At 33.4% G+C, this 23,127-nt stretch overlaps 3 protein-coding genes and 1 pseudogene across 3 annotated transcripts; 2 read left to right on the plus strand and 2 right to left on the minus strand.

Annotated features, from left to right (window-relative positions):
* The first annotated feature begins 8,902 nt into the window (after nucleotides 1-8,902).
* Nucleotides 8,903-10,828, plus strand: LOC133314111 (AT-hook motif nuclear-localized protein 7-like). The gene is made up of 4 exons (XM_061515548.1): nucleotides 8,903-8,944; nucleotides 9,724-9,855; nucleotides 10,397-10,558; nucleotides 10,691-10,828. The coding sequence occupies exons 1-4, from the start codon at nucleotides 8,903-8,905 to the stop codon at nucleotides 10,826-10,828; spliced, it is 474 nt and encodes a 157-aa protein (XP_061371532.1).
* Nucleotides 10,829-11,817: 989 nt separating this feature from the next.
* On the minus strand, nucleotides 11,818-17,636 carry LOC133314110 (putative ripening-related protein 5; annotated as a pseudogene).
* LOC133314156 (kiwellin-1-like) lies at nucleotides 14,853-15,419 on the plus strand. Its single transcript, XM_061515601.1, has one exon. The coding sequence runs from the start codon at nucleotides 14,853-14,855 to the stop codon at nucleotides 15,417-15,419; it is 567 nt and encodes a 188-aa protein (XP_061371585.1).
* Nucleotides 17,637-17,963: 327 nt separating the features above from the next.
* On the minus strand, nucleotides 17,964-21,414 carry LOC133314142 (exosome complex exonuclease RRP46 homolog). Its single transcript, XM_061515586.1, has 7 exons — nucleotides 21,137-21,414; nucleotides 20,942-21,042; nucleotides 20,495-20,515; nucleotides 19,672-19,744; nucleotides 19,508-19,575; nucleotides 18,442-18,574; nucleotides 17,964-18,241 (listed from the first exon to the last, which is right to left on the minus strand). The coding sequence occupies exons 1-7, from the start codon at nucleotides 21,354-21,356 to the stop codon at nucleotides 18,126-18,128; spliced, it is 732 nt and encodes a 243-aa protein (XP_061371570.1). The 5' UTR covers nucleotides 21,357-21,414; the 3' UTR covers nucleotides 17,964-18,125.
* Between the last annotated feature and the right edge of the window lie 1,713 nt (nucleotides 21,415-23,127).

The following is a 23,127-nucleotide window of genomic DNA, read 5'->3' on the forward strand; positions in this document are numbered from 1 at the left end:
ATTATTGGGGAAGAGTACCTGAACTGGTAGCAACAAGAACTACTCTTGGTCTCATGGTTGTTCTCTTCCATTGTGTAGAGGTCATGAGCTTGGGATGGTTGTGATTTGGAAGTGAAGTTTTGTTTCATATTTTACAGAAACTAGTGGTTTATTATGCTTCAACGCATAATATGTTGCCATCTATAATGATGGTCTTCAAGTATTTTCAAGATGAAACCTTATTCCATCAGTGAAATTGAAGTCCTGTCAATGAATCAAGAAGAGAGGTTAGAAAAGCACCAAAAGAACTTAGTATCACTAATTTTGATACAAGAATGATCTAACCAAATCTTTTGGTGGTAGCTTTCAAGGCTGAGGCTGAGACAACAATGTTTATTTCATAGGTCAAACTTCAATTACAGGGAGATTTTCAATAATTAATGCCTCCCAAAACTTTCACTTTTGCGTAAACAACCCCACCAAGATCCACCTTTGCATAAACCTCCCACCAACGTCTCCCCCATGAGCTCATTTTCTAGGAGTACATACTTGCCCAAAAATGAAAAAATGTGGGATATGAGTTGAAATAAAAATAAAGGCAAGGGTAGTCTAAAAGTGTTATTTTTTACTATATTTGATAAAAGGAGTACCGAGTACTCTGTTCTTCTGAAGTACTGAAAATATTTTCCTCCACCATAGTATTACTGTACTAGGGACTTATGTACAAATTATCAACTTTTATTTTTCTTGGGGAAAAATTGAATCCAGACAGATTTTCTTTCTTCTACCTTCCACCGAAATATTTTGAATACTACTGTTGCACTGTTGATTGGGTGCGACAATCCAATAAAAGTGCTTCATTTTCTGTGTCATAGGTGCGGATTAAAAAAAAGAAAAAAGAAAAATTTAGGTGTAATTTTTTAAATCGCAGTTGCATGTGCTACGGATGTATGAAAATTGTTCTCACCTTCCACGTTCTTATCTCTCTCCAAAACTAACTTTTATCACATGGTTTTCCAAATGCTTCTAACATATAAAGCCACGTATTTTGTTGCCCCTCACCCATGGAGTGCGATAAACAAATGGCTGACAATGCGTAAAAACACGTCGTATGCTACTACCGTATTTGGAGGTAGTACCAAACTAAAGTCTTGAATTATATTTTTGAGTGTTTCTAAAAGTTATTCTAAGTGCCTGTTTGGATCCTTTTATTTTTAAGCTAGAAGCTACTTATAAGCTAAAGCTAAAAAAAAGAGCTTAAAAAAATAAGCTAAAAGCTGTTTGGAAATTACATAAAAGTTTTAGCTTAAAAATTACTTAAAAGCACATATTTCAAGAAAATTATCTCTTTCTATCTTTATCACTCTTTATTTTAAAAAAAAGCACACAATTCAAGAAAAACAGATAAGAGCTTAAAAAAAAGCTCCTCCTAGGAGCTTTTAATTTTCAGCTTTTTTCTTCATTATAAAAAAAAGAGCTTTTCGTTATAAGAGCTTTTCCCAAAACCTGTTTGGCCTAGCTTATGCTTATAAGTAGCTTGTAGCTTAAAAAAAAGAGGATCCAAACAGGCAGAGTATGATTATTCCTCTAAAGAGATGTTTTGTACTTAAAAGTTAAAACATGAATGTGGGGTACTTCAATTAAAGTGACATATTCCATATCAATACAGCAGTTATTTGAAATGTAAATTTACATTAAACACTGCAATAAGTATTATTGTCACTGTGGTTGGTTTCTACAATATAAAAGGAGAATTTTGGTATGTGGAGTACTTAACAGGCAAATAAATATTGAATCTAGATTTGATATTTTATAAATAAAAGCATTAGCTTATGTTAGTTGATATTTTACATTAGAATGTAAACATACATTTTAATGGTAATAAAAAAAACAGAGAGAAGAAAATATACATACTGATATACATGATACATAGAGAATGATAAATAAAAGTTCACCAAATAACTAATGTCCAATAAGAAATACAGAGTTGCATTTCTTTAATATCAAGCATCTGACCATGTAATATCCAGGCGACCCACTAAAAATTGGGTTGTTTCTTGGTCTTGTGGAGATAGTACTTGTCCTGTTTGCAGGCAAGTAGATGAGACAATTCTTCATGCTTTGCATGATTGTTCGGTGATTCGTGAATTATGGTGTGCTTTAATTCCTTTAGCTCTTCATGATGAATTTTTTCAGGGCGATTTATTTTTTTGGTTGCGTGATTTTTGATTCCCTGAGAAGCTTGATATTCGTAATTGGTCTTCCTTTTTCGTTAATTTCCTATATCAAATTTGGTATTGGCAAAATCAAGTTGCTCATTCTGATATGGTGGCTGCTCCATTACAACATTCTATTGCCTTTATTCAGCGTCAGTTTGTGGACATGATGGATACTTTTACATATGATATTCCTTATCCAATTGATATTTTAGTCCGTTGAGAATTTCCAACATTTGGGTTTTTTAAACTTAATAGGGACAGTGCTGCAAGAGGATCTCCAGGTGCAGCTGCCTGTGGGGGTTTGTTCCGCAACTCTTATGGATCTTGGCTCGTGGGGTTTTTTTTTGTCTCGCATTGGAATCTGCAATGCGCTTACATTATAATTGTGGGCGGTTTGGAATGGTCTTAATATTGCTTGGCAGAGAGGTTGGCATCGACTAATTCTTGAGAGTGATTCCACTTCGGTGGTTGCTTTGCTTACCAAATGTGGTGGTGCAGTTCGCGGGTCTCGCTTGATGACTCAGATACGAGCATTTCTTGATCGTGACTGGCAGGTTTCGGTTATACATGCATTTAGAGAAACCAACTGTTGTGCTAATTTTTTAGCTAATCTTTCCCTCAATAATTCTGGATTTCAAGATGTTGTTATCTTTGACGAAGAGGCTCGCTGAAACTTCTTTTCCAAGCGGACGTGACGAGCATTCCTTATCCTTGGAAAGGAAAAGGTTAATCTTTTATTTTATTTTATGTCTTTATTTCTTTGCTTTGTCTTTTATTCATTTTCATGTATCCAATAAAAAAAAATCCAGGCTATCCCTTTGATGTTGGGGCACAACTAAGGCTTTCTATACATCGTTGGAGGCATCACTATGTTGTGGGACATGAAGTTGGTAATCATGGTCTTCATCACATCTCATGGTGAAGTCAAACTCATCAACCACCATGGCCACGACACTTCTTCCACTAGTACTGATTGTAATGTTATTGTGACACCTTCTCTTGTTTTTGAACCATCTAGTTTTGTGGTGGGAGAAAACAAGTGTCAAAGCTATTGTTATAGATCTTTGTTTCCAGAATTATTGTAGTTTGATTTGTTTGTTCAATTTCTATTTTATTTGAGATACTTACAATTGAAGTTGTGTATCTATATCTTAAGATTTTTTTGTTTGAAAAAATTATTTCTAGATCTGAACACTTTAGCCTAAATCCTAAACTAAGGATTTATGGTATTAGATCTAAATAGGAATGTGTAAGGTAGAAGTCTAATAGATTATATTAAGCCTTAGAGGAATATGGGCTTATACGTAAAAATTGGAGAAATGGATTGTTGGAAAATAGTGATACTATAGCATTAGTGAAGGGAACATGATCTCCAACCATCCCTATCTCATTAGAGTCATTCTTCACTCATCCTTAACTTCAGGGGGAGACAAGTTCAGATACTTCATCCGTTTTCTTTAAGATTGTGTCCCACTTACTTTTGCCCAGACTTCCAGAGTCAGACTCTATTGAAACTGCCCTAATTACTACACTACATGATAATGAACAAGAAGACTTAGTTGATAAGGCAGGTAGTTCATCTGATACTTCATCTGACATGCCTCCCTTAAGAATGTACTAAAGGCTGGGACAACCAAATTATTGTATAAGAGAAAAAATAACCCATATTGCTCCACCAGCAATGCAATTGCCTAAACTCTGAATGCACTACTATCTCTATTCCTGAGCCTAATATTATAAATTCTAATGACTTACCCATTGCCTTAAGGAAAGTGAAAAGGTCTTGTATTAAGCAATATATATCTCAGTTTGTATCTTTTGAGAAACTTTATGTGCACTATAAAAGTCTTATTTCAGCACTTGATTCCATTTTGGTCTCGACATCAGTGCACGAAGCATTAAAAATGAGAATTGGTTTCAAGCTAGGCATGACGAGATGAATGCCTTAAAGAAAAATAGAACATGGAAAATTGTTGATAGGCCAAGCAAAAAGAAAGAAGTGAGGTGCAGATGAGTTTATACTCTAAAATATAATGCAGATGCTACTCTTGACAGGTATAAGGCTCGTTTAGTAGCCAAGGGTTACACATAAACGTATGGTATTGATTACGAAGAAACATTTGCTCTGTTGGCCAAAATGAATACCGTGAGAGGTCTATTGTTCTTGGCCGCTCACTTTAATTATGTCTTAAACCAATTTGATGTTAAGAATTCCTTCCTCAATGGTGAGTTAGAAAGGGAAATTTACATGAAGATTCCACCGGGATTTGACTCCACAAATGGGGATAACAAAGTGTGTAAGTTAAAAAAGGTCTTATATGGATTGAAGCAATCCCCACGTGTTTGGTTTGGAAGATTTACCAAGGTTATGATATCATTGGGATATAAGCAAAGTCAGAAGATCATACATTTTTCTTTAAACACTCTCATGAAGGTAAGCTCACTATTTTTCTAGTTTATGTTGATGACATTATTATAACAGGGATGATACATTTGAGAAACGTGCCCTTCAAGAAATACTAATCGTTGAATTTGAAGTTAAGGACCTAGAAAATTGAGATATTTTCTTGGTATAGAGGTTGCTCATTCAAAGCAGTGAATCTTTATCTATCAGAGAAAGTATATTCTTGATCTCATTAAAGAAGCAGAAAAGCTTGGTTCCATTAGTAGATAAAGGGAGGGGGAAAGGATTCTTAGAAGTTTATACTGTAGAGAGAATTCTTCAATATGTTAAGGCCACACCAAGAAAAAGATTATTATTCAAGAGAAGGGGAAAATTATCCTTAGAAGTTTATACTGACGCTGATTATGGGGAATCTGTGACTGATTGACAATACCTCGGGCTATTGTATATTTCTTTGTTAAAACTTACTAACATGAAGAAATAAAAAGAAAATTATGGTTGCTAGGTCAAGTGTAGAGGCAGAATTTTTTGCCATAACCCAAGGTATTTGCGAACTGCTATGGCTAAAATTTATTCTAGATGATCTCATAATGAAATGTGAAGAACATATGAAGTTACTCTATGATAATAAGTCAATTATCAATATAACACATAATCATGTCCAACACAACCGAGCGAAACATATTAAGATTGACCGCCACTTCATCATAGAAAAGCTAGATAGTGGATTGATCATTACTCCATATATTCCTTCTGGTCGCCAACTAGCTGATATCTTGACCAATGGACTTCCCACCGACAGATCTCAAGAACTTACTAGCAAGCTGAGAATGATAAATATGCATTCCTTAACTTGGGAGTGTTGTAAATAAGGAAGATATATGTTATTATTTGTTTTCTTTATAAGTCAAATTATGTAAAAAAAAAATTAGTAACCAGATATTTTCCTTATTTTTTTAGGATTTGGGTTTATTCTTCTAGGCCCATTAGTCTCTTTATATATATATATTGTATTCCTTTGTACATGTTTTTTCAAGAATCAATGATATTCTTTTTCAGTTTTTCTCCCTTCAAGTATATCTTAAGATTTTTTTGATGGAAAACATCATTTCTGGATTTGAACCATTTAGCCTAAACCCTAAACTAAGGATTTTTGGTATTAAATCTTAGATAGGAATGTGTAAGGTAGGATTCTAAGAGATCATATTAAGTCTCAGAGGAATCAGAGCTTATACTATTGAAAATTGGAGAAATAGATTGTTGTCGTGTGTAATGCTAGAAAACAGAGAAGCTATAACATTAGTGAAGGGAACATGATCTTCAGCCAAGCTTATCTCATCAGATCTTCCACTTCTCAAGGATTGTGTAAAACTTGTCTTGAACTTCAACCCTTCTCCTATTTTGGAAAACCAAAAATATTTTACCTTCGTTGCATTTTACCTTACAACATTTAATGTTTCAGAAGTTGCTTGATGAATTGTCTGTATTATTCATTCTTTGTACAATCGAATCTACTTCTCAAACTCTAAATTCTTATAACTTTCTCTATGGGACGATATTTGTGACTCGAAGAATCCTATATTACTTGTGACGTGTGCTCCTGCAAGTAGTTATTGTAGTTTCTATTCCTTTTTTTCCTATAGCATTGTTGCGCTAACAATATGCTAATATCAAAATGACTTGAATGAGTAATGTCCTTTAAATTCCAAGATAGTTTGCTATATATTATTAGGGAAGAGTTAAGTTTACAACTTTTTTTGTTTACACTCTTTCAACCTTAACTATGTACTCTAGAGAGTACAAATACTTGATAACGTACTCCTCGGAATACATAGTTGAAATTGTAAGAATTGTAAACTAAAAAAGTCGTAAACATAACCTGCCCATATTATTAATTTCCTTAAATTTAAAGTTTTGCTAATTCCTAAGAGAGAGATTCATTTTATATTTTAAATTTTAGATAAATGAAAATTGGATTAGAATGACGACTATGATTTTAAATCTTTATCGATATATACCATTATACCTTTCCACATTTGTTAATGTGGAAGACATAAAACAACCATTGCCTAGTTCATTATTTAGGAGATCAGAATGTAATACTCAAGCTATTTGGAAAACACATTTTTCAATGTTGACAATTAAAAGTTTCTAACCAAGTATATAGTATATAGTCGCGTACATGTTTGTGTAATTGATAACGTGCATAGCATGGCTTAGCGCCATCATCCTACTATTCTCAAAACGTGGGATTTTTTTAATATGCTCCCGGTGTATAGATTTTTGGGAGCTCCTTTTCCAAAAAAAGAAAAATTTCCTTTCAATTAAATCCCTCTCTTCTTTTCAAATTTCTTCTCAGTCTTTTTTTCCTCCCATTTTTTGGATGAGGACCACCAAAAACTGAGCTCCAAAACGTGGCATCGTGGGGCCATGCTAACGGCAAAATCATGATAAATAGTTGGCTATAGCACCCTTCCTTAAAAGGCAGGGTAAAAATCCCTATTTGCCCCCATCCGTGCGTTGTACAAGTAGCAATTTCAGGGTTAAAAATGAATTTTCCACCCCTTTACCCTAATATATATTACACCTATCTTCAACATTGCAAAACCTTATCGAAACCCTTGAGCTTGGAGGCGCTCCTCTCTCTCTCTCTCTCATTTGTTCCATCAATCTCACTACTTGTCATTAGTTTTTCGGCGATTACTGTGTCCCAGTTCTGTAAGTCCAATTCTCATTGTGTTTTTTTCTTGTTTGTTTTGCCTTAATTTTAGGTAATTTTTTTTTATTTTTTAGTATTTTATATGTATTGTGTAATGAGGGTTAGCCTAGAGTAGTGGTAAAACGGCTTCTTTGTAACCGAGAGGTGATGCACTCAAATCTAGGGAATAATCTCTTAACAACAAATAGAGAGGTAAGATTGCTAACAAGAATTTCCCTCGCCCCTACTCTTATATGTTAGAATTTAATAAGGAGTGATTCTTGATTTATGTGTGCGGTATAACTTAGTATAGCAATTATATAGACTTCACTGTAGCAGCTATCTCACTATCCTGCTATTGTAGTTTTAAGGTTGGTCGCTACACGACACTATATATGGTGTGGATGTGAGATGAATGCACATAACAAATTGAGTAACATAATTGTATTATGCTATCAGTATTGAATAGTGCACTTAAATATGCAATAGGTTAAGCATGAGATATAATACTGAAGCTCGTAATGTTGTTGATTTGTAATAAGCAAAGTTTCAAGGGCAAAAATATGCATATTAAATAACAAGAATTTCACCAAAACAACATTTGTGAAGTAATGAAAATCTTAGCATGACTGACGAGATCTTTAGATTTGTATGATTAAGTATGACCAACTTGATTATTAATGTCTGCATGATTCATATTCCTTATCTAGACTGTATTTCTTTGAGGAAGATTACAACTTATCTTTTTCTTTGGCCTTTGATAATTTATATATATATATATATATATATATATATATATATATATATATGAGATATGATCCTTTAACACCGGTGTCAAATTTTGAAATTTGATATCAAATTATAACAGTTAATTTTCACCAATCAATGGTTATAATTTTCGTCAATCAAACTTATTAATTAATTATTATTTCTCAATAAATGATAACCGTTGATTGACGAAAATCAACGGTTAGTATTTAGTGTTAAATTTTAAAATTTGACATTGGTGTTAAAGAATCTTATCTCTTTCTCTCTCTTTTTTCCGATAAACTATCTCTCTTTTTTATGTATATATAATAGGGTTTGTCAGATATACTGTGACTGAATCAAAGATTTGGTGTGATAAAAAATTTATAATTATATATTCTCGAAAATTACATAGTTATAATGTTAAAAAAAAAATTCTCTCTCTTTACATCACCCGACAATGTGTGAAAAATTGTTCTGAAGAGAGAAAAAAAAAGTATATTTAATATTATAATTATGTATTTTCATAAATACATAGTTATAATTTCGAAAAGAAAGAAAAAAATCACTTTAACACATTATAACTATGTATTCTCAAGAATACATAATTATAAATTTTTGACCATACCAAATCTTATATACAGTCATTTACAAATCATTTTGTCACACATATATATATGAAATTCCAACTCACTTCAGGTATTTATCATAATGGGATATCGGTTTGCTTAGTTCTCTGTTTGCAGTCTCTTACGTAAAGGATGATTCACACAAGAGAATGGATTTTACTATTTTTGTTTTTGACGTTTTGAGTGGTTACACATTGCCAGGTGAATTGATATCTGGTTCGGCGAGATGGGAGTCGCTTTTCATATCATCCACGTTGCAACTGGAGAAGTATGTCACAAAATTTTCTGAATTTGAATCTACCTGTGTTTTGGTAGTATGTGTTAAAATTATAGGGAAAATATATGGAAAAGAGAGAAGAGAAAAATAATACTCTAAATGATACTATTTTATTAGTTTAAGACTCTGAATAATGTTATGATTATGCGATGATGTTTTGATATTCAATATGTGATAATCACGAGCCTAATAAACTTATTTATACTAATTAATTATTCTTTGTCAAGACTAGTGTAGTACAATTAGTACAAGAATCCCGATATTTTTATACATGCAATCAAATATTACATTTTGAATTTCAATCAGTATTTATGTTCTCTTATTTACACGAGGTTCTATATAAAATATGAGATATATTATTTTATCTATTTTTTTCTGTTTATATTTGCCTATTACTTTCTAAGACTGTTAGATCAGAATCTCAATTAACTTTATTATTTCTCTCTCCTAGACAAAAAAAAATATAGGTAGAACAGCTTATCTCATCAATCATCTCTTGACATTTTGGGCCGATATAAGTGACGTTATGTACAATTGATCTGTTGAAATAAAGATAAAACTAATCGTATTAAATACTAAACAGATGTTCATTACTCTTTCATGTGTTGCTTTTAATTAATTGATTTTAAATCATGATAAAGTTTGTGCAAGTTATTCTAGCATTTATGTAAATATTGAAGAATTACATGTACCAAAAAAAAAAAAAAAATTTTTTTTTGAAGAATTACTCTCTTTAATTAGAACTTTTTTTTTTTTTTGTGCGTGTGTAGGATATTGGAACAAAAATTATGGCATATTGTCAGCAGGGTCTTAGATCTGTAGGCATTTTGTCAGGCACTGGTGTTGTATCAACTGCCACACTTCGTCGACCTTCAGCTCCAGGTGGCACTGTCACATATGAGGTTGGACACTTTCTTATTGTTTTGTACGTTTTGATTTGGATACAGTCATGGAGGTACTATAATTAGATTGATTAAAAAATTCATTAATTTGGAAGACTGTCTTAAGCATTCTTAAGTTAAGATTACTATTATTAGGAGCGAAATCATTTTGTTATGTAATAGGAGATAACTTTCTTATGTTGTGAAATATCAAAATCTGTGTTATCTTTTTTGTTTTTTTGTTTTTTTAACAAGTGATGGAGTCCACCACTTGTTGTGTCTATGGCATGAAAAATGTTACCTCATATGAAATGAGAAAAGAGAAACCCTTATTAGTACTGCAAAATGACACTATTTTACTGCTACTTTTAAGATTGTTAACAAATTACTATCATTTGCGAAAGACTATAATTGATTGAGTTATTTTATTAATTTTTAATAAATTATAATTATTAGATTCATAGAAATCAACAATTAAAACCGGACGTAAGAATTATTATTCTTATACTGTATTATAAGAAGAACTTGCCCCTAATTGCTGGTGGATTTTTGACTTTGATAGGGGCGCTTTGAAATGCTGTCCCTATCAGGCTCATTTTTGCTTACTGAGAGGGAAGGCTTACTCCATCGAATTGGAGGAATAAGTATTTCCTTTGCTGGCCCTGATGGACGTGTCATTGGGGGAGGAATTGTTGGTTTGCTTATTGCTGCTAGTCCTGTTCAGGTAAGTGTAACAACATTTCTAGTGCTGCCATAACAAAATCATATCTCTTATTCCCACTTGTTAAAATCAAAAGTTTCAAGCTATTTACTACATATAAAAGTTTTGAGACTGAATTAGTCATACTATATATAGGTGGTAGTTTGTAGCTTTCCATGGAGTGGATCAAAGACAAAGAAGAGGAAAAGGGAAGGATCAGAAAGTGAAGTGGAGTCAGAACATCAGGGAGTTCATAATCCAGTTGCAGTGAATAATAGCATTTATCCAAATTAAAATCTCTCTCCAACCTCTTCTTTAAGTCCTTGGCCAGCATCATGTCCGGTTGATATGTGTAATTCCCATGTTGACATTGATTTTATGCTTGGGTAACATATACACTAGTAAAGTGTATATTTTTGAGATTCATGGTCACTTTTCTAATTTTCTTGTAGTAGTAATGACATAATGGCAACTGACTTTTGCAATTGACAAATCTTACTTATCCACCCATCTTTGACTTGGGGTTGTGCATGGGTCGAACCGAACCGGATTTTTTGAAAAATCGAACCGAATTGATTTAAATAGTTCGGTTAAAAAATGGTTCGGTTCAGTTTAAAGCTGGTTCGGTTAGAAACGGTTCGGTTCGGTTCGGTTCGGGTTGACCTTCTTTTAAAAAGAAAAAAAAAATTAAAAATTAAAAATTTAAAAAATAAAGTTATAAAAATCAATTTGGTTCGGGTTGAAAACGGTTCGGTTCGGTTCAAAATAGTTCGATTATTAAACTGGTTCTAAAAATCGGTTTGGTTCATGAACTGGTTCTTTAAAAACCGGTTCGGTTCATGAACTGGTTTTTAAAAACCGGTTATTTTAAAGGCTGTTCGGTTCGATTCATGGTTCAGTTCAATTTTTTGATTATTTTGCACACCTGTAGTTGTACTCATATTTTGTAGCTTTAAGGAATTTTACATTAAACACTGCAATAAGTATTATTGTCACGGTGGTTGATCTCTACAATATTAAAGCCTTAAAGGAGAACTTTGGTATGCGGAGTACTTAACAGGCAAATAAATATTGAAAACTAGTACTGATATTTTTATAAATAAAAGCAGTAGCATATCAAAGTTGATATTTTACTTAAGAATGAAAACATACATTTTAATGGTAATAAAAAGAAAATAAACATACTGATATATATACATATGATACATAGAGAATGATAAATAAAAGTTCACCAAATCACATAATGTCCAATAAGAAATACAGAGAGTTGCATTTCTTCAATATCAAGCATCTGACCATGTAATATCAAGGCCACCCCATTGATGTTGGGGCACAGCCAAGGCTTTCCACACAGCCTTGGAGGCATCAACTATGTTGTTGGGACATGGAGGTTGGTAATCATGGTCTTCATCACATCCCATGGTGGAGTCACACTCATCAACCACCATGGCCACAACACTTCTTCCATTAGCACTGATGGTAATGTTGTTGAGACACCTGTTCTTGTTTTTGAACCATCCAGTGGAAAGTGCAACCACTGGAGTGTCATCAGAATGGTACTTGTTGTCACATTCTGAAGGTCCACCTCCATCTCCACCTTTCTGGAAACTATTGAGTGTTAGATATGCCTTGGTGTGTGTAGACACTGGTGGAGAACATTCATATGTTGTGTACATTTTTCCTTGTACACAACAATCAGAATCATTCTCTTGGTTGCACTGTCCTGAAGGGGCTTTCTTTCCTCTGATTCTGCCACTTGGGTGGCACTTTTGAGCTTCAGAATACACACAACTTGCTAAAATGAGAGTAATAAATAAAAGGAAAGAAGCTTTGTAGCAAAAACTCTTCATTCTGTCTATGCAACTCTTATGTTTCTCCACTTTGTTGTTGTTCTCAGTGTTTGATGCATAGGTGGAGATTTTCATGGCTATATATATAGAAATCTCCTAGTGAAGTAAATGATTTTGGCTTTGAATTATGGCACATCAACCTCAGTAATATAGGTCTGTTTTTTGGGTCAAGCAATGTGCTCTACAATGCCGTGTTTAGCTGAAATGACAATCACATCTTCTTGTTAACTTTTTCCTAACTCTTTAACACTTATAAATTATTGAAGAGAGTGGATAACTATGAATTTCATGCAGCTAGCTTTCAGTATAAATTGACAACTACACGACATACAAAAGGTTACATGCTAATTGTCCATGTCCTTGCAACGTTGAGAACTCAAATTGCAAATCCTTTCATGCAAATATTATATATGTTCGATTTTGAACACAAACCTGTGCTTGTTGTACTAATTAACAAGTCAATCTTATGCAAGCTACCTACGAGCCTAATATTGCACTTGACATGTTATATGCCAACGAATTTCAATTTGAAATTCTTATAATAATTAATTTTGTTCTTTAATATTTATATATTTAAAGGGCGAGCATTGAAGCAATAATAAAATTTCTTTGTAAAAATACAATGGTAAAATTATGTAGAATTGACCCTCACCCTTTACTTTTACAGATCCGAGAGCCTCATACACCAAGATTTATCTTTTTAATATGGAGTTTGCATTCATCATTTAACATGACACAAAAAAGTTTCTTACACACACAACATTTTGTGGGGCCCACACTTTTTGAAGCAAAAAAAATAAAAATTACGGCATATAAAACGAATCTCTATAACATTACACAATCACTTTTCCTACAGCATAACTCTTATAAAACCCTTTTAATATTTATATATTTAGAAAGTAGACATTGTTTAAGCATTGGAGTAAGATCATGTATTTCTGCCTTGTGTGATGTGTCTTACTTAAAATTACCTAAAGCTGATATCTAGACATAATAAAAGCAGAGTTGTGTCCATGAGAAAAAAAAAAGGAGAGTATTAAGCTGACTTAGTTTGTACATATATAGTTAGAATATTTTTAAAATCGGTGTTCACTTCCGAAACTGCTTTATAATTTTTTATATAAACTTGTAACCATGAAAATGTCACTTACATTTAATAAAACTTTGCAACTTTTATAAGTAACTTTTTCAATCAGTCTGTGACTTTGTAACAGAAAATTTACAAGGTTTCAGTCATAAAATTTATATGTTATACCGAAATGGTTCTGTTTAAGGTCTCTTTTATTTATGTCTCTTTTATCTCTCCCAATATATGTCTCTTGCAGTGGTTAAAAGTGATTGTTTAAATTATATGGTCGAAAGTTCGATTCTTAGAGAAATATCTCTGAGAGACATTTGACTTTTATCACACTCACTTCAAAATTTAACTCATGGCAAAATAATATCATTAATGCAAATTTGAAATTATTTTAGTTGTGTTTGGAAGAATACGTATACCTTATACATAATTAATGAGATTGTGCAACGTGACACGATCTTAGTCGGTGAAATAATTAATTTTTTATAATTGGTTAGATGATTCAATTCTTATAATTGCTTCCACTCTTGGAAAATAAAAATCACAAAGGTAAATTATTCTGTGTGGAGTTGGTGCTTCACAAGCAACATAAATAAATAGAGCCAAAACTGGAGTATCATAGGCTCCATTGTAATTTTGCTTGTTTATGCAATAAGCTGTCTAGCACTGCTAACTAACCCTGTGGATGAAACATCTTAAGCAGCAAGGAGACTCTAACTATGAATTTTTCCTTTTGTTGTTTTCTGATAAATGGTGACTGCAACTGTGCTCTTATCATGTCTTGTCATCATTATTGTTTTTTCAAACTTTTTGGGTCAGTTTTAAATGAATCAGCGGCCACGGCCTAAAATGTTATACAAACTTTATGTATATAAGATCTCTACCTGTTAATACATAATTATAACAAGTACTAGTTAGTGTTCAAAATGCAACATAAACTTTGCATCATTGCAATTAGAATTTCACTTCCCTACGTTTCAGTACATTGCCTCTGAGTCTCTGACGTTGAAAGTTCATATCAATTTAATATGACCCTCCAACAATTGAATAAAGAACTAATTAATCTGTATGCTGTGGTTAACCATATCTACTGAAACCCCGCAGTATGAAATTCAATAAATTATTCACTTTGCTTAACAGTTTAAAAACCTTAAAAGAACCCTCTACTAGATGCTGTAGTTGTCATTGGCTAAACAAGATAGTTTAAAACTTGTTCTTTGACCCCAAAAATGATCCTGTAGTGCTGTGCTGGACATGCTTATGTCATAGCCAAATGATTTACTTGATGTGGAAATTAACATCTATATATACCCATTAAAATCCCAATCCATGCATCAAGCACTACTGAGAAGAACAACAAAAAAGAGAGATAGAAAGGTCAATAGAGAAAATGAAGTGTTTTTGCTACAAAGCTTCTTTCCTTTTATTTGTTACTCTCATTTTGACAAGTTGTGTGTATTCTGAAGCACAAAAGTGCCACCCAAGTGGCAGAATCAAAGGAAAGAAAGCCCCTTCAGGACAATGCAACCAAGAAAATGATTCTGATTGTTGTGTACAAGGCCAAATGTACACAACTTATGAATGTTCTCCACCAGTGTCTACACACACCAAGGCATATCTCACACTCAATAGTTTCCAGAAAGGTGGAGATGGAGGTGGCCCTTCAGAATGTGACAACAAGTACCATTCTGATGACACTCCAGTGGTTGCACTTTCCACTGGATGGTTCAAAAACAAGAGCAGGTGTCTCAACAACATTACCATCAGTGCTAATGGAAGAAGTGTTGTGGCCATGGTGGTTGATGAGTGTGACTCCACCATGGGATGTGATGAAGACCATGATTACCAACCTCCATGTCCCAACAACATAGTTGATGCCTCCAAGGCTGTCTGGAAAGCCTTAGGTGTGCCCCAAGATCAATGGGGTGGCCTAGACATTACATGGTCAGATGCTTGATCTATGTTGTAATTAAGTGATTCTGCGAACCTTTATTTTGCATCCTATGTTTATCATATGTATAATATATGTTGTGACCATCCTATTGTAAATTATGAACTTTCATACATTAAATACTTTTGTTCCCAAAGCTCAGTCCTAATTTAAATATTTGCCTTTAGTTCAGCACTCCGAAATTTCCCTTTTAAGTGGTCAAGCCTAAGAGACAAATATAAGTATACCATAACCTTGTAATTGATCATTATGGGAACTAGGATTTTTTCTTTTTCTTGTTTTTTTTTTTTTTTTCTTTCTCTGGTCGGGGAAAGTTTAAGGGAAGAAGAGACTATTCCATTTTAAGTTCAAGACATACCATGAATTTCATAGAGAATTTATTACTTGCATAATAACCAGCCCTTTCAAGTACTTATATACTTTTTCACTTAACTAACCACAGTTGGAACTTCGAAGAACTAGGAGCTCTAGGAAAAAAAATGGATGGTTTTATGCAGCAGGGCTTCTACACCAAATGACAATACAGTACCCCAATGTCAGGAGGACTCATGAACTGATTATATGTTAAATTGATTGAGGAAACAGATAAAAACCAAGTCATGGCTGTCTAATCTGAAGATGAAGACTAAATTAATCTTCTTAAATTTATTTTCAGTATATATTCTTCCCTTATCTATTAATAAATCGAGAAACAATATCATTTGTTGACATTGATACTTAATGAGCAAAATCTTTAGACTCCAAATTTTAAATACAGAAAAGTTATATCCCTGGCTTCATCACTGATTATTATCTGTAAATTAAAAGTGTAAAGAACATTGGGATACACCACCCCAAAAGCTAGCTCAAAGGGTGGGAGTGTCTAAGGCCTCTTATAAACTCCACATTAGTTGCACATACAACCAATGTGAGACTATATATCTCAACACGTCCCCTCACACGAGAGCCCATTGGGTTTGAAGAGTGGATGATGCAAAAGGCAAAATCTACCTGTGCTAAGAAATTCCACAAGAGAAAGTGAGGGGCGGCGAGGCTCTGATACTATGTAAAGAACCTTGGGATACACCACCCCAAAAGCTAGCTCAAAGGGTGGGAGTGCCCGGGGCCTTATAAACTCCACATTAGTTGCACATACAATCAATGTGGGACTATATATCTCAACAAAAAGAAATCAAACAGAAGGGAAAAAGGGCACTTTAATTTAAGTGCAGTCTATTGTCAATGCACTTCCAAAGCTTAAGATTTAATTTATACAATGAACTTTCCCATGAATTCATCCCATCTGAAGTACATATGGCATTACTCATTGTCCCAGAGAGGAAAAAAGAATAGCAAAATTGAACTGAGTTAATTGTCAATAGAGTGTTGACACTAGCTGAGACCATGCTTCAAGTACAAAAGCAGCTTGAAATATAGCAGAGAAAAAATAGAGCTTAGTCTCAGCTACATGCATCAATTTCCACAGCATTAAGCATCAGACCATGAGATATCAAACCCACCCCATTCATTCAGGGGGACACCTAAGGCTTTCCACACAGCCCTTGATGCAACAACAATGTTGTTGGGACATGGTGGTTGATAGTCATGGTCTGCATCACACCCCATTGATGAATCACATTCATCAACCACCATGGCCACCACACTTTTACCATTGGCACTTATGGTGATGTTGTGGAGGCACCTTCCCTTGTTGTTGAACCATCCAGTGGAAAGCGCCACCACGGGCATGTTATCAGAATGATATTGATTGTCACATTTTGAAGGGACATCACCATCTCATCTCCACCTTTCTCGAAGCTACTAAGAGTGAGATAAGCCTTGGTGTGGCTAGCAACTGGTGGTGAACATTTGTACAATGTATACATTTTACCTGGCACACAGCATAAATCATCCTCTTCATTACAATGCCCTGAAGGGGTTGTTTTTTTGCCTTTAACTCGGCCACTAGGATGACATTTTTGAGCTTCAATGTACAAACAATTCATTAGGAGGAGAAAGACCAATGGAAGAAAGGATGCCTTTGAGCATAAACTCTTCATTTTTCTATGCTCCTTGTTTTGTGCTTTGTGTTGTTCTTCTAAGTGCTTGATGCAACAAGGGTGAGTTTATTGTGTATATATATATAAAGAGGATGTGATGCTACTCAAGTCAATTATTTGGCTTCATTATGCACAAGTACTATATAACTATAGGTCAAGCTGAGCTTTACAACACCGTGTTAAGCCAAAATGACAACTACAACACCCTGATTTTTTATGCTTTGTTTTGTTTCTTTACAAAATGACACAATTATAGCTTTTCAAAGTGACAAGATCATCATGACCTAGTGACCTTTTTTTTGTATTCAATTGGTTTAAGAAAGAACTAAAAAACATGTCAATGGTTGTATAATGTAACATTGAGAACCGAAATTCAAATTCCTTTCCTGTAATTTTAGTTTGAACGCAAACTTGTGGTGGTTAACATTAACATATCACCTTTCTATTATATAAAGAATATTCGCTTTTAAAAAGTAAAGAATTCAAAATTAAATGCAAATTAAAGAACTAAAATTAAAGAATTCAGAATTTATGATGGCATAAGTAGAAGAGCACTGCTATTGCTACAAATCCCGCAGATCACACTGAAAACAACTAAAAAATATCATAATCATAGTCACAATGGTACAAGCTGTTTATGAAATGAGACATATTAGCTTTAGATGATTGGAAATCACCCTGCTTTAGAAGTCCCGCTCGTAGATTTAGGCTCTATGTTCTTCCTCAAAAATTCAGACAACCTTACAGTAGTAGCACGCCCTCGTTCTAGGCAGTGAAGATAATCATCCACTTGAAGAAAATTAAACACAAAACTAATCAGATCACACATTAGAAAATTAAACCTACACAAGCACATTATATGCAACCATGTGCTAAAGTACTGCCAATTCTGGAAAAAAAATAGAAACGTATAAAGGTTAAAACACTCGGCACCACCAACATTCTAATTGAAGGAACTAACTAGAAAAACGTTAAGAGTGGCAAAATACCTGACATAGCACCCTGCGTAACAGATGTTATGATTCCATGTGACAAGGGTTCACTGCCCACCTGCAATGATCGCTCTGGTAGGACTGAAACAATTGCATTGGGAAAAACTAAATAGGCAAATGCTTTCATTTTCTGCCATAAGATTAAAACAAAAAAAAACTAAATTAGAGTTGTGTACAAAGAAGCAATTAACCTAGGACTCCAACTTCAAGATTTGTTTATGCAACAGGTACATGAAAATAGAAACAATTATACAATGGCTATGGGCTTATGCATAAAAAATATCATTTTCTGGGTTCTGCTAGACAATACAGCATGTGACTAAACATTCAGATAAGTGCATGAGCTTTTATAAGATCAACCATGTGTTGACTATTGGATGCATAATTACTAGTCACCAATCCAGATAATTAGCTTTTAGTACACAGCTAGAAAGTTGGACATGCCCAAGGCAGAGATGGTTGCTGACATTACCGGGCAAATCAAATTCCACAATCATGAAGCTAAAGACTCCTAAGTTTTTGACAAGGATGAATAAAGATCTGTGGGAGTTGCATTGCAAATGAACTTGATGTTACTGAACTAAGTTCTGGGACAAAGTGTCTGCTCATAGTGTAGGAACGAGATAAAGGCAAAACGTTAAACATTGCAAATTAATCAAAAGGTAAACAATGTTATGCCAACAAAAATAAAGAGTTTGTTTATGTTTTCCAGTAAGAGCAGTTAAGTTACTGAAACCTCAAAGGGGTTTGAATTAATTTACTCAAAACAAAAAAATGAAAAGAGTTATCCTAGGAACATTAACGAGGATTGTATAACCGAAATAGTAACACAAGTACCATAAAAGGGTAGTTATGACAACAATAACTGAAAAGAGATAAAAAGATTTAAATATTTCAACTCTTGTCCACAGACAGCACAGTGTATTTAGAACACTTCATCATAAGTCAACTGACATACAAATGAAGTAAATACAGAACAAATTTTATTTAGCAGACTAAATTCAACAGACATAAGGTTAACACAAAATAATACTTTAAATTGACAAAAAAATATTCTACTAACCTCCTCTTCATTTTTAGTCGGGTCCAATATGATACAGCCACTATCTGTTACAGAACAACATATTGCAACTGTAGAGACAAGGATGAGAAATCATTATCTTTTCACAAAAACAAAATCATAAAAGTAAACCAAAAGATAATAACCAACAAGTCACTCTTGATTACCAGCAAGATGTTTTAGGGGAATTCCAGCATCCACGAGTGCAGCGCATGCTGCATTTATTGCACATGGAAGAAGCTACATATTGAGTCAAGAAAAAGAAGCAAAAGATGCAGAAGCATATAAATTAAATACTGATCTCTTTAGGTCCGCACCCCTCATGTAATAAACAATAAAAACAAACCAGAGCGTATATATCTGAATGAGTTGATGGTAATCTATAATGTTCCTTCATAGTCCTAAAAAATTAGAACTGGCACATGAACATGATGACTAAACACCACTGTCCATTACCCACCACCCACTCTAATAGTTAAATATTGAACCAAAAGTCCAAAAATAGCATAAATGTGCTAAATGTAGGAATTGGGGAAAAACATAAATTCCCTCTATTTGTTCCTGGCAATAATAAAGGGACAAAATTTGAAAGGAAAATGGCTAAAAGATATCTACATTGATGTGCATGTTACAAGGAATAAAAAAGGCAAGCAATCATAGGTTTTTTTTTTTTTTTTGTGTGTGTGTGGATATTATCCATCAATTCATCAACTACTCGACTAATCCGATTCGAGACGGGTAGAACCACATGAGCTGCAAAGTTCTTCCTATCAAGTTTTAACACAACTGCATTTCTAGGGACTTGAACTCGAGACCACTAGTTAAGCTGAAACAACTGCTTACCTATTGATCCACGGGCTTGGTACTAGTCATAGATTTTTCTTATGATGTCAAAAGAGGAATCATAATTGAACTAAAATGAGACTAGAAAAACAGCAAAAATCCTTCATGAAGAACTATTACAGCAATTGAGTTTTTTAAGTAGGATACAGCACCATCATTGTGGACAACCTGCAGTAGAAACAAAATAGTGTTCAATCCAGAAACATAACAACCCAGGTAAATAAATTTTAATTTTTTATTTATTTAACTTCAAATCACATGTGTCACATAAATATTTATAAACTATTACAGATAAATGGAAATGCAGAAACTGAAGATCATACGTGTCAAGTTACACTTTACTAATTATACAGTTCACGCGCGTGTTAGATGAAGCAAGCAAGCAAGCAGCCCTTAAACTGAATGAATTCAGTTACACTTGTCATTCAATCAGTTAAGCTAGTTAGTTATGAAGTTAGTTTTGGTTTGTAACAGATTAGTAATGAAGTTAGTTAGTTAGTTATTCAGATTCAGTTTCAGAAAATAAAGCAAAAAACGAGTTGCTAATATGGTGTGTTTGGATTTAGGGCAATAAAAAAAAAAAAAAAAACTTACCTGGACGATAACCGAAGTGGTTGTGTTGGGATATATGGTTCGAATGCAAATGCTTTCCAAAGTTCTCTTCAATATCATCTCATATTCCTTCTCCACTTTTCCTAAACCATAATAATCATAATAATATTTAATTTTCATTTAAAAGAAAGAAGGAAAGAAAGAGTTTGATAATAGTGTAGTATTTTGTTGTGTTACCAATGTGTCCTGTGTTAGGCTTCCAAATAACTTCGATGGAAGCTTTTTCAGGGTTTTCATTCTTCTTGGTTCCAGATTTTGGACCATAAACCGCGGCTAGAACTTTGGTGTCTCCTTGAGTCCAACTGGCTGAGCCATGTGCGCGATGCACCACGGAACGAGAGCACGCAAGTCGCCTTAGTTGATTCGGACTCCGTCCGTCGGGTCTCACAATCTCCATCCAATACGCTCAATACCGCGTTCCCCAAAAAAGCGCTGCTACGGAGAGTGCAATTTGAAATCCAAATCCCTAAATATGGGTGGGTCCCACGATAACAAGTTTGCGAGGCAAGTGTTATTTAAACCGTCCCGATCATTGAACCAATGTATTAGATTATTGGATTCCTGATTTAATTAACGCGCGGCTAATTTAACTGTATGAGCCAATGACTATATATAAATGTATCATTTATATTAAAAAATATATAAATATATTTAAATAATTAAAAAAATATATAAATTCTGAATGTTTTAATATAAAAAATAAAAAATTATATATTATTCAATAAAATATCTAACTAACATACCAGGCTTGTGATACTGGTGTTTAAGGTTCAGTAAACGACATCTCTAATTATAAATTAAATCAAAATTCCATGCATAGTGCATAACTGAAATAATATTAGTATTGTAAGTACATAATTCAATTTTAATGCAGTTACTGCATATAAGTTATATGCAGTAAGCCCAATACGGCATCATTTTGGGGCGAAAATCATGTTATTTTTGTAATTTTAATTTATTTCAGGATTATTATAGTCTTTATAATTATAATTTTTTAATATTTCAATTCCAAAACGACGTCGTTTTGGGAGTAAATGCAGATAACTTATCTGCAAAAATATATTTCTGTTTATATAATTCAATAAGTATTAGATCACTTTTTTTAAAAAACTGGGATGGGTCACCGATTTTCACCAAAATTGATCGGGTGGCACTGAATCTAATGCTTAGTCGATCCAATATGATAATCGGACCAGTCAGATAATCAATTCATCGAGTTACGAGTTCATCCGCAAAGCTTTTGCGACGTTCACTTAAACACAAACACCGAAATGTTACAAAAAGATAAAAGATTATTGGGCAATGATTTTCTCATGCTATTGGAGAGGAAGAAATATCCTACACACTCAAATTTATGGTGGGGCCCACACATAAAAATAAAGAAAACAAAAAAAATTATTGCACGCAAAACGAACTCTTACTAACATGAGAAAAGAGCTATCCTACAACATAAGAATTCTTTTTCCCAAGACTATTATACGTAAATAACAACAAATTAATATTGCACATATACAAAATCTTAGATGAAAAAAATTTAAAAAAAATAAAAGTCGTATGAGTGTCAAGTGTAGTTCACTAATAGGGATCTAACATTTTGCCTAGTAATAATAGAGATCTAATGGAGTCTTCTGAGTCGAATATTCCAAAAAATAGAATTCCGAATGCAAAATTGATGCATTATTGTAAAAGAAAAGAGGTATACACAAAATAGAATTTGTAAATTCACTAAATCAGCATTGAGTTTATAAACTATTAAACTAATTAATTTATTATAACATCACAGTTTAAGTTCGATTTGGGCTCAAGTGTAATGATAACTAGGTATAAAATGAAAAGTATTTTGAAAAATAAACTAGCGAATGCAACCGCTGGTGAGTAAAGAAAAGAGAATGCAACCGCAGATAGCGAGAGAAGCTGGTGCTACAAAAAGTAAAAACTAGAGATGAGTTTTTACTTTTCATTGAAATTACAAAAATAACCTTTAATAAATATGAGTTGACAAGCGGATCGGCAAGTCAACCCCTGATACGATCGTTATAAAAAAAATTGTATCATTTTTTTAAATTCATACACAATCCATTTGAAGTTATGGGTTAAGATGATCGTACCACGAATTAACCTGCGGATCAGAAACAATTCTCTCTTCTCTCAAAATAAATAAAATATTT

This window comes from Gastrolobium bilobum, unplaced genomic scaffold (assembly GCF_033153095.1).
Source record: "Gastrolobium bilobum isolate Gb01-03AN ecotype WA unplaced genomic scaffold, APGP_CSIRO_Gbil_v1 utg3818, whole genome shotgun sequence".
NCBI classification, from domain to species: Eukaryota; Viridiplantae; Streptophyta; class Magnoliopsida; order Fabales; family Fabaceae; genus Gastrolobium; species Gastrolobium bilobum.